Raw genomic sequence first — 13,171 nt, 5'->3', positions numbered from 1 at the left:
TTATCTGATCTTTATCTTGTTAATATGCTGATTCAACACTTTATTTTACATAATGATATTTGTGATTAACTGTTAAGGCACAATTGGTCAAAGAAGGAATGCATATTAGAAGCCTTTACATAGATACTTTCTCTTTTGACCACCAGTTTAATGATATATTGAGCAGCCTTTAACGATTGATGCTTTTACAATATATTTCTGTATCCTACTGGCTTGGAGGCCAATGTATAACTTCCACACCAATTGCTCAGTTTCAAGGGAATTGGATTGATTCCTACGCTGAGTGAAGATTCTGATTCATACAAATACCATAATAACTGGCTCAATAACTTTACCATTGGATTAAAGTAGAAAACAATATTCACAGTCCAAGACTTCAGTCTGTGAGATTTCTTTCTTTTGTTAATCATGAACAACTCAAAGGATTTCCTAAAATAGCAATCAGATGACTGCCCTCCTTGTTTTTGTGGCCCCTACTCATCCCCCAACCCCATAGCCACACCTACTCATTCATAGAAATATTGTAACTTACTGATTCATAGACATATTGTAACTTACTGATTCATAGAAATACCATTGAAACTTACTGCTTCATAGAAATACCATTGTAACTTACTGATTCATAGACATATAGTAACTTACTGATTCATAGACATATAGTAACTTACTGATTCATAGAAATACCATTGAAACTTACTGCTTCATAGAAATACCATTGTAACTTACTGATTCATAGACATATTGTAACTTACTGATATAGACATATAGTATTACTGATTCATATAGTAACTTACTGATTCATAGACATATTGTAACTTACTGATTCATAGAAATACCATTGTAACTTACTGCTTCATAGAAATACCATTGTAACTTACTGATTCATAGACATATAGTAACTTACTGATTCATAGAAATAAAATTGTAACTTACTGATTCATAGACATATTGTAACTTATTGATTCATAGAAATTAGGTAGAAAACAATATTCAAATTCCAAGACTTAAATCTATTAGATCTCTTTATCTTTTTCTCAACATTAAGCAACTTGAACAATTTCTTCAAATTATAATGATGAGGAAATCTGGAACATATTGTTTCAATAGAAATATAATATTTAATACTTTGTAATTACAGTAGGTAATATTACAAGTAAAATAATATAATAAATCACCTAATAACTATCAAACTATATTTACTTTCTTACTGAAAGGTCATAAAGCATATTGATACCAGGTGTCCAGTAACAACTATCAGGTAATGATCAGCTATGAATCATCAAACCTTCAACCAACCTTGTTTAGACAATGTACTGATGGCCAACTTTTCATCTCTTATCTTTCTCTAGACCAATACTACACCAGTAAAACAATACATCTATTGATAGGATATAACTTGTTGGCTCTGTTGAATTATTACGTACAAGCTGATTTATTTCGGAGAGACAAATTTATCTGAATGGTTGCAATACAGTTCTACAAACTGAACAAATCTAAAATTTGTACATGGTAAAAAAGCATCAGTTTAAAATATCAACTTCTATTTGAAGAATCAACTTTTATTAGAAGTTCTCTTTATAAAGTATAAGTGTTTCTGTTAGAATGTTTTATTGAAAGTATTATAATATGAAGCATTTTAAAACTTTGTGGTGTTTTAGGTGTTCTAACAGAAATATGAACAGTGAGGTTTCACATTGTAAATGATGTATGCCAGTTTAATACTGCAGATTTCTATCATTCAATGGCATATCTTAAGGAAAATGTAAGACAAAAGGATATTAAATAATATGTGTGACAATTAAATAGTTCACATTTGAATCAATTGTTTTAATTGTAGAAAATGTATGACAATGGGATATTTTATGAATGCTGCTGAATTACAAACTACAGGAGAATATATTGCAGTAAGTATCAATATTTTATAATATTCTGAAGTATTTTCTGGATGTGAAATTTGTATTTGGAGTCTTATCTTTATTTGGCACCATTCTTATTTGAGACCAGACATTATGCTTCTTCATACCCTTGGAAAAACATAGCTGAGATCTCATTACTTTCGTTAATAGCTTGAATGTAATTTTCATGTATTATATTTCAGTTATCAACAAGAAAACCTGTATCAATACATCCTTCATCCTCACTATTTCGTTGTAAACCAGCCTATATTATATATAATGAATTAGTTCAAACTTCTAAATGTTATATGAGGTAAGATTAATAAGCTTTTCTCTCATTTGCTTGAGTTTTGCATGACCATTGATAAATTATATAAGCCCAGGTGTAAATTGTAAAAGGCAATATAGCCACAGATAATTTGAAAAAGTTGTAACAGTTACAAGTCCACAATTTTATGCCTCAATTAAGAGTGATAATTTCTTTTCATGATTTCAGAGATCTATGTTTAGTAGATCCAGAGTGGTTATATATGGCAGCTCCAGATTATTTCCGTAGAAGAAAATCATCAAATTCCGTGTAACCTATAAAATAATAGTAAACAGTGGTTTATCAGGTGTGATATATCAAATAGAAAAGCACCAGGTGTAACCTTCTTATCATCCTACAGATATTAATAGACTGATCTCTTTCTATCAGATACCAACTGACTGTGATTGTGCTTTCTATTGTAAACATATTAAACTGTTGTTAAAGCTGTGTACATCTAATGACCTTCTATCTTGAACGGAGAACTCAGTGGGTGAACAAGTGTTATAAAATATTGGCAAATATTTCATGTGGAGAAATGTGTTCTAACACCAGATCTTGTTACGTTATGATTAATGATTAGTGCTGAATATGAATAAGTGATAAAGAATCTGCTGAATTTGTAAATACTGGTAATGTACAAATACCTTTTTTCAGTGAAAAATAGATCAAACAACATGTATGTAATTCAGGGTGACTTGTTCAGATTTATCATTGGAGGTACAGTCTTCTTCCATCCTCTGATTTTCAAATAACCCACAGATTCTTCAAACCAAGATGGCTGTAAGTTAAGTTTCTGATTCTGTCAAACTAGACTGGAAATCAAGTGCTTTGATAAACTCACATGGATGAGATTTAAAACCTTGAATAAATAGTATAATTTATTGCTAAGATATAGAAATACAAGATAAATAAATACAATGTATTTCTATAAAAGAAACTATTAGGACACAGTTTCTATCTACAAAATGATCTGATATCACATAACTACTGGGCCCTCAACATCTTATAGCTATATTATCTACAATGAAAGCACATGTAAATAAAATATATGATTGTACATAACAATAAAAGCATTAAATATAACAATCCGTTTGTATGTATATTATTATCATGGGGGACATGATGAGGCAAATCTTGTCTAATGCAACAACTGTCTTTTCTCTTGTGAGATTATGGATCTTGTGTTGAAAAACTTCAGCAAAACAGAATGCAACTTATATAATGCTAAAAGTTATATATTATTCAAGTTCTGACCTGCAAATGCAGTTTTAATGTTTGATAGATTTCTTAATTTGTTCAATTGTTTGACTTTCATTAAAAATAGCAATGTTTTTAATAATATCAAATTAATTGAGGAAGACTAAAATCACAATAACATGATAATATAAAGACATAACAATATGGAAGATAAAAATTTAGCTAGTAAAAAAAGTAAAAAACAATGCTGTAGACCAAGAACTGACAATTACATTAACAGAATACTTTCTGTGTCATTGAGAATTTATTACACTTGCTTTTCCCTTAATTTGTAAGATAATTTTAACAATATTCTTTGAAATTTGGCAGTAATCTGAACACAAGACAGTGAGAAGACAGTTTTAAGTATATTATTATATACATGCAGTTAATGTACAAGCCTTTTATTAAATATTTACGAAACAAAGTACCTTAAAAGACTAGGTAAACCTAATTATTATGTAGTAATTTGAATTCCTGTTTCAAGACATTAGAATTTATTTGTGTGTGTGCATCTGGGACAAACAATGAGATGAAATTTTTGAGGTCATATTAATTGTGACTCTAATGAATGATATAATAAACAAGTGAAATTACAATGACTTGAATCCAACATCACTATGGTGCACAAACATTTGGAATCCGAATTGATCGACCAAAATGGAATTATTTAAAAATTAGAGGGAAAATCGCATGCAGTCAAATAATCTTCTAGAAAACAAAACTATATCACTGTACTGTACACAATTCTATTCACAATTTGTCTTTAGATTATACAAATTGTCATGGTTTCATAATAACAATCATGGCTGTCTGCTTTATCTCAATACAATCAACCTTAGAAACATGTTCAATATCTGAAATGCCCCAAATCTTAGGGAATGCCCAGTGTATACATTTCATACTCTTCCTTGAACATTTCGAAAACTTGACTAACACAATCTAACTAAAAAATAAGAAATTATGCATTTCAGATATAAATTAAAGCTATTATATAAGAGAAAGATTTAACTACGACCACAGTCAGGACAGAGAATATCTTGACCACTCATAAGAAATCCTTTACCAACCATCGATCCATTACATTTAGCACAATTAAAACAATCACTATGCCAGTGACGTTCTTCAAATGAAATGAATTTAGTTCCACCAATACCTGGAATGAGAAAAATTTCAACATTAATTATAATAACATTTAGCAACATCCATCTTAAATTATTGAATTTTGTCATCATATAGAGTTGTGCTGGCATTAATAATTAATTCATACATGTCAGCCAAATTTAGGTCATGCTCTTAAGTTACAATGCTAGGGGTGGGGTGAATCGCAGAGAAATTTAATAAAAATTTAAATATTAGGGCATATGATTATGCTCCAAGTAAATTGTACATTAAAGTTAGTCTCTGAACAAAGCAGACAAAATAAAATGCAGTTACTCTGAATTAATACTCACCAGTGATTGGCTTAGAACATTGACAACATCTTTTAGCAAACAAATCACCATAACAATCAGCACAAAATGGTTTATCTTCCTTGGATGTAAATTTCTCTCCAGATAATAATTTATTACAATTGCTACAGTCAAAACAATCTTTATGATATGGTGTATTCTTGTAGGTTACCCCACCCTTGTTGATAGCCTTAAAGAAAAATTACATTACAAAAATATCTCACTGTAACACCAAAAATTCTAGAAAATTACATTTAGAAACCCTTGAGATTGATGAATAACTTGTACAAATATTTCAGTACTTATTTGACCAAATTAATTTATTCAAAAATAAAGTGAATTGAATTGTCTATATCTTGATAAATTTACAGTTACAAGCTACAAATACACTTACTTTTACGCATTTGGCACATCTCTGGGCAAAGTTATCTTCATAGCATGGGACACAGACAACTTTATCATCTCTTGGTATAAAACTTTTATTACTAATAGCTTGATTACATACAGTACATGTAAAACATTGCTCATGCAAAGCAATAATTTCATAAAGTTAAATAAATACAGATGAAAAAAGATATTTGGCAAGTTATCATTTTGCCTGGTTATCGATATCTTTGCCAAAATGTGAATTTTTTTTGTCACGTACTAACAAACAATACTCCAATGACCTTGATATTAGGTATATTCTAGAAGAGAACTTCTGGTTTGAATTTAAGAATATGAAGACTGATATAGACCTTACATCATCTGATCATAATGAACATATTATAATTTAATACCACTGGGATTTATAAACATCCTGATATCAATAAAACCTGTTTTCAACCAATATCGTGGTACTTCACTATTCAAAATGTCATATTTTCTCAGAAGCATGAAAGGGACCAAATCATCAACCAATGCCATGGTTGACCCCACACTGTAACCAAAACTTTGTCAGTTATATGATGTTTACTCTTAAAAATATTCAAAACCTTCAGAAATATTGGTGTATAAATTCTTCGAATTAAATATGTAGCCAAAATTGCAGATCTTATTGATTTAAGATGTCTAAATGTCAAAATCACCTAAGAACTTGGACAAATATGTGTTTAAATCTCAAATAATGATGGATTAGAAATAATGTCTGATATGTGCTAGAATGATGATTTGGAATTCATTCAATAAATATCAGAATATATCAATATAATTATCTAAAGCTCTCAACAGACAAAAACTTCATAAACCTGACAGACCACCTTTTCTGTATTACCTTATTTAAATAACCCTTCTGCTGAGATATAAATAGAAATTCAGTCTATATTCTGTGATTTAATATCATGAATGTTTAATGTCAAACGCCCACCACATCTATTCAAAATACATCACTAGACTTATTACATAATAGTTTGATCAAATGTCAATGAAACATAATGCATAATGGATTCTTAAGTAGGTAAAATAAGTAACTTAAGTAAACTGAAAAATAGAAAAGTAGAGAAGTTCAATTATGTTTTGACAATAATATCAACCTCCATTTTATTTTATAGGATTAAAATTTTATATTTTCCATGGGCTACATTCAAGCTGGAGCTGTGATAAATGCGATTGCTTCCTTTCCTCATACATCCTATTTTCAATATTTTCCAAGCAAACTATACTGAGTCTAGAACATGTTGAGATTATGTACAGATGACTATTTGTGCCTGGACAAATTCTTAAATACTCAGTCCTCTACTAATGTGAATATTCATAACAAAAATAGTCTTTGTTTATGAAGGGGTACCAGCCGCATAATACACTGAAAATTAACATCATTGGTAAAGCTGAACAATATAAATCTCATTCTTTGGGACCTCAATCGCAATTGGTATCAAGTTGTTTGTCAAATATAATATGTAATATTTTATCTTTTCAATATAATATGCTTGTCAGTATTATTGAAGATTCCTGATTATTTAACATAAATAAAAGTTTTGACAATGTTTTCAAGTGCATGAAGGACCTCATGGAGTGTTGCTATTGTAATATGAATATTGAAATGTACTCCTTCAACCCATCAACTAGTTACGCAAAAAACATTTTCCCCTATATAATACAACACTAGAGTCCAACAGAATAATTTTATAATTATTAACATATAAAATCCCTTTAAACCCTACACAGATTAACAGTCATTTTTTCACCTTTATCATGATATTAGTTAATAAATGTCACTTAATCTATATTCATTACATTTCACAGACACCTCATGTCACTACTTTTGTGACATTCACTCTTGTTTTATTAAATCTTTGGACATTAATGTAATAGGTCTAGACAGTTTCTTTTTTGATTGAAGAGTTCAATAGATGACATTGTGGGTTTCATGGATAGAAGAGTTCTTTTTAACGGTCAACTGTAATAAGGTTTACTGCTCTGAATGTGAAGTAACTGAATTTACAAAATAAAATCATTGACAACATAATCAAAGCAATCGGTCATCATAGACCAGTTGAGGTTTAAGAACATTTCACCCATGTGTCTATAATCTAATGACATGAAAATTCGCCATCAATCCCTCCAAACAGCTGTCTTGTGGAATAAAAGCTTCACAGAACAGGAGAGGACAAGCTAAGTGAATAGCTTAATATACATATAGGTATCAAATAATTCAACTGACTGACCACCTCAAAATGACTGATTTATAAACAATGTCCACCTCCACATATAAATATAGAAATCTTAATCTAAGGATTCACCCGTCTTAAAGTATATCAATACATATTCAATGGTCAGATTCATTTCAATAATGAATTAAATTTAAATCAAAGGAAGAAATAAGCTTAAAAGGGTGTTTAAAGACTATTTCTAAAATACTTTAAACTTTAGTCAACAGAAATAAAGAGTAGAGTGACATTTTTTACCATTAAATAAATAGAAAAGTGTACTAGAGTAGTTGATATAAAAAGGTAGAATTACTATTTGTTGATATAAGACAATACTAGTGACTATTTCAAGTTTTATATAGGTTTTATATCACTCTTCTTGTCAATCTGTAATATCACAATCAGTTATATTTTATTAGATATACTGTTACTCCACTAGGGTTTAATACTATCTTAATAGTAGACTTAAGGTCAGTCCTAGAAGTATAATACCAAGGAATATATGGATATATTTAAATTGCTGACAATTTTGATGAAATGTGTGAAAGGTCATACAGGCTTTAAATAAAATGATTGCGTTCAGTACCAAATGAGAGACATTCGTGAAATTAAAAAAAAAAATTATTTATTCAAGTTGACGCTGATCTCATGTAGATAGATTTACATAACACTGTTGTTCAATTTACAAATTGCAGTGAATCTCTTTTGAATTGAGAGAAAAATAAACCATACGTCTACCCAAGCTACTCTTTATAAAATAAACAATGAAAGATGGTGTAAAGTGTAAAACTATTATCAGCCAATGAGTTGTCTAGCTTACTGTGGAATACACTCAGCATCTGTTCTACCAACTTGCTTTGATAACCTTTACATGAAATAGAACTGGTTATCAAAAATCTCCAGCAGTTGTTTTGATTGAAGTAAAATTGCTAACATTACAGTATATTGGTTACATAATAACCTTAAACAGTAGTATCAAATATGATACAAACCACATCCTATCTCTCATAACATGTCTGTATGTTCCAGGATTCACTACATTCATTTGGTGTCTTTAATCAGTATTCTACAACCAAAATCTCTTAATGTTAAACTACCAGAATATCTGATAATAACATTGTCTACAGTCATGACTTATCTCTCAGAAACCAGAACCATACAATGTAAAAGAAACAGAAATAAAGATATCCTTGTATTCAATTACTCATCTGTTTGTGCAAGTACTAAATGAACTGCATAATATTATTAATTTCTTATATCTCAAGATAAATCAAATCCATCAAATGTAAAAAGAAGAATCAAATTTCTCTGAAGCAACTATATTTTACCAGGATAACAGCTTAATGTACAACTAAGGATCCTTTCTTTCCTTTTCTATTCGTATCCAATTACACCTGGAATTATGAGTGAAGATGACTTATTCAAGGACTTTTACACGCCAATTGAGATTAGAAGCCACAGCTATCATGTTGGATGTAACCAAGTAAGTGACATTATGTAAAGGAGCAATTCTCCATGGCAAGATAGTTACAAATGCAGTCTACATCATTGTATCTCAATCTTTTACCTACCAAATCTGGTAAGATAATAAAATCATCATTTCAACAGTCTGAATTGAACATACTGCTAACAGAAATTTGTAGAATGTACCTAACTGACATGAAATACTGTATCCATTTCAATCTTTATATATTTTATTTTACACTTCACCTGTCATACTCATACATTCTTCATTCTTCAATTCTTCTCAATTCTTCATTCTTATCTCCTAGGTAATTTACTCAAGTACTTGCATTTGCCAATATTCTACTTATTATTCAAGAATATCCCATGCCACATTAAACTAAAAAGGATTCATGCACATGGACAGCACAATGCTACTTTTGGTGAAAAAATGATGCCATTGTTAGCAATTTCATATCCTTTAAATTATATTTCTAAATTAAGTTAATCCAAAATATACTTAACAGCTCAAATTTTATCAATTTATACATAACCATTTGTAGACAAATGAAGCAGAAAAAGAATAAGGTATCTAGTATTTAAGATGAAAATGACTGATGATATATCTATATTAATATGGAAATGTCTGGACATTAAAGTAATATGTTGAAAACTTACTGACCAGGATAGAGTTTGGAATCATGTTATGTGAACCACATTGATTTCATCAGTTTGTAGACTTTTGCTATTGGATTGTGATTTATTTTAGGTTAGGTTAAATACTGTATTTTCTGTATGTTATTTATTATCAAATAGGTGTTGTCTAGCTAAAGCCAAAAATTACAACTACCATTTGATAAAAATTTGAACAAAAGTTTTGTAAAACGTTAGATGTAAACAAAATGGATGTTTACTATGGAGAAATCGGGACATTATTAAATGTTCAGGAAAAATAAGAAGTCTATCAGGAGACGCCTCACTTTAAACCTATGATGTTCACTTGGAATTTCATCAAAGACATGTTAGTGGTATACAGGAAGTTTCTACACCATTCATTCTATCAACTCTATGGAACATAAACAAACTTAGCATTTCTATAGAAATTATTCCATTTGTTAGAAAAACAACTTGGCTATCAGTAGTTCCTCAAGGCCAATAACTATCAAATTAATATATCTTTACATGTGGAAGACAGGTTTGTTGTCTTTCATTCCATATCAAGATAGATTAAGCTGTAAAACTCTTTTGTGCAATAGGTTCTAGTGCTGACTATATTTTTATTTTTAGCTATTAGTTTAGATCATATTTTCTCTTACATTTCAGTTAATGCTTTTTAAATTCATATCACCTGGTTGCCAGGTTTGACAAGTAAGAAGGGTTAAAATCATGACCAAAACATAACCATGTTACATCTTAGTCATGACATTTCTTAGATAATAAATGCAAAGTTTTATAGATAATTTCAGATAGTTGTTTGAAGATATTATATTTGCATAGAAAATAACTCATTTTCATCATAACATTGGTAAAATGTCAAATGTCCATGTTAAAAATTTTCATGTATCGTTTATGACTTCATAAAAATTAAAAAGTAATATTTTCTTTATATTTTAATGGTTATTTCCTCTATATTATATTACAAGTAGTCGATATCATTAAAGTCAAGTAATTACTTTTTAATATAACTTTAATTACTTCTATTTTAATAAATTTTTACCTTTTTCTTCAACCTTAACCTGGGTGTAATATAACGTCAGATATAAAGGCTAATATTAGTAATATAATACTTTTGTAAAAAAATACTTTTATAATTCTATTTTTTGTATCTTATTTCTAGATTTTTTTGAGTAATGAAGCTTCACTAAAAAACAGATCATCTCTGGAAAATTAATTTTTTGTTGTTTAACTGTGATTTTCATTTCATACCTGTGTTTCAGGTAAAGTCATTATGTTATTACATGTATTAACAGATGTTGGTATACTAGTACTGGTATTATACTGTTACTTTATCTTTATACCATCTAACATAACCTTACAATGTTAATTATCAATAGCATTACCTAACTTTATCAATTACCATTAACATCATGTATCTTTCAAACTATCAACAAATTCTCAATACTTTATCAACATGTTTATTAATCTAAACACATGTATAATATACTGGTGCTGATAAAATAAAAACTGAAAAACTTCATATTTTCACAAAATATATCTATCACAGCACATTAGTTTAATTTTTGAAATATGGTTAAAATCATTCTTTACTTATCCATAAATGAGAATTCATTGTTTTATAAACTAAATTTGCTTTTGACTGATACTCAGTTTTAATTCTACTTATAGACCAGTAAAAAGATGTTACAAAATAACTATGTTTTAAAGAGATAACAAGGTGCCACATTATCTAGCAGAGAGATGAAAGCATCTGATAGGTTAATGATTTGTGATAACAGTGATACTATATTTACTATGTTATTTACAGATAACCTTAGATTATATCACAGTGGCAGATCATGATAACATTAAATATATATCATATAATTATCTGTAACTAGCTATGATTAAACATCTAGTTTTGAGAGGTATATCTTAGTCCTCAATTCTTATTAAATACAGACATGTTGAGTTGGTGCAAACATAATAGAATTATTACACCAGAAAGATAAAAAAAAAAAAATCTAGATGATTGTGCATTATCATATTTTATAAAATTTTCAATGCACTTGTCTATGTCATCACTCAAAATTTGCACAGATTTTGATAACACTTTCCCATGCAATAAAAAGCATCTATGTGCAGAAACTTCATAACTCTATGTGAAGTTTTAGTATTTCGTTGAAGAAATATGTAAGGTAGAGGTATAATATACACATGTAATATGTAATAGTTACCAAATGTGTTAAATTTTTCTTTGATCAAGATGTTTAAATAAGTATATATGCAATAAGTCATGAGAAACTTCATTAAATGTCAAATAATATACTCATACTTCTTCTCACAGCTTCTATCTTTATCATATTTCATTTAATATCTAACAGAATAGAAGAAAGCTATAGGCTAACAGATTCCACCTTGACAAATCAAAGCTGTGTTTATATCACATATATTTCCAGCACCAACCCATGTTGGTAGAAATTTATTTTCCATATGACCTGGGTCAAAACCTGTTAATATCTTCATTACCATGGAACAAGCTCATAGAAGAACTAAGATAACTAACAAACTATCACAAAACTACAGAGCCTAAGCAATTATAAAAAGATGTCTATCACAAAACTACAGAACCTAAGCAATTATCAAAAGATGTCTTGTATTTTTGATACCAACATCATAATCTGGTCTTGATTATTAAGAACTACAAGCATTGTAGACATTGACCAGCAACATGCAATGGTGCAAATAGAATTTAATGTATCTCTGGTACACAAAAGAAAAGTTTAACCAAACAAAAAACATCATTCAAATGCTTTAACTAACTGCCCGTTCACATGCAAAGAGTAGAAAACTTCTTTTGATTCCTATGTCATAACATTCAGATTTCTATTATAGAAGATTGCTTACCTTGTAGTCAGGTCCAATAGGCTTGGAACATTCTTCACAATTATTAGCAAACAATTGTTGATAGCATGGTATACAGTGAGGATGTTCTTCTTTCAAAATATAACGACAAGCTATTAACTTCTTCTCACAGTTATGACAAGCTAAATGATCTTTATGGTAATTCTGATCCATGGCTGTAGTATATTCGCCGGAAAATATTAACTGAAAATATATAGAAAATAATATTTAAACATGGGGTGGAACTAAATTTCTTTTACTGATATGCATTAAATAGCTTGGTAAGACTGAGATATTATTCATATCAACCCTGTTTTATTACATTCTACAACAATAACACAATATTCTTAATATATTTAGAGATAGTGATAGATTCTGACAAATTTCATCAAATACTCCCACACTTCTAAATAATTTCAGACTATAAATTTGTGACCGGCCTAGAAAATGAAAATTACCAGTAAGTTCTGAACATTATTATCAATGTGCAACTTTCGGGTACAATAGAATAATTCTAAGACTTTAAAATCTGACTCTTACAAAATTATTTTAAACATCATCAATATATGTATACTTTTCAATAAATATTTAAGTAGATCCCCCTCTAGTATGAGGCTAACCAGAGTATTCTCGTGTCTGTTTTCCACA

General features: G+C 29.2%; 1 protein-coding gene across 1 annotated transcript; it reads right to left on the bottom strand.

Annotated features, from left to right (window-relative positions):
- Nucleotides 1-2,543: 2,543 nt before the first annotated feature.
- Nucleotides 2,544-12,697, bottom strand: LOTGIDRAFT_229023 (hypothetical protein; the record flags this gene model as incomplete). Its single annotated transcript, XM_009061895.1, has 6 exons — nucleotides 2,544-4,597; nucleotides 4,896-5,082; nucleotides 5,287-5,415; nucleotides 9,091-9,095; nucleotides 12,325-12,382; nucleotides 12,527-12,697. The coding sequence occupies 6 exons, from the start codon at nucleotides 12,695-12,697 to the stop codon at nucleotides 4,449-4,451; spliced, it is 699 nt and encodes a 232-aa protein (XP_009060143.1). The 3' UTR covers nucleotides 2,544-4,448.
- Nucleotides 12,698-13,171: the final 474 nt, after the last annotated feature.

The sequence above is a fragment of the Lottia gigantea genome (assembly GCF_000327385.1).
Source record: "Lottia gigantea unplaced genomic scaffold LOTGIsca_5, whole genome shotgun sequence".
NCBI lineage: Eukaryota > Metazoa > Mollusca > Gastropoda > Lottiidae > Lottia > Lottia gigantea.
This window is presented reverse-complemented; position numbering and strand designations above follow the sequence as displayed.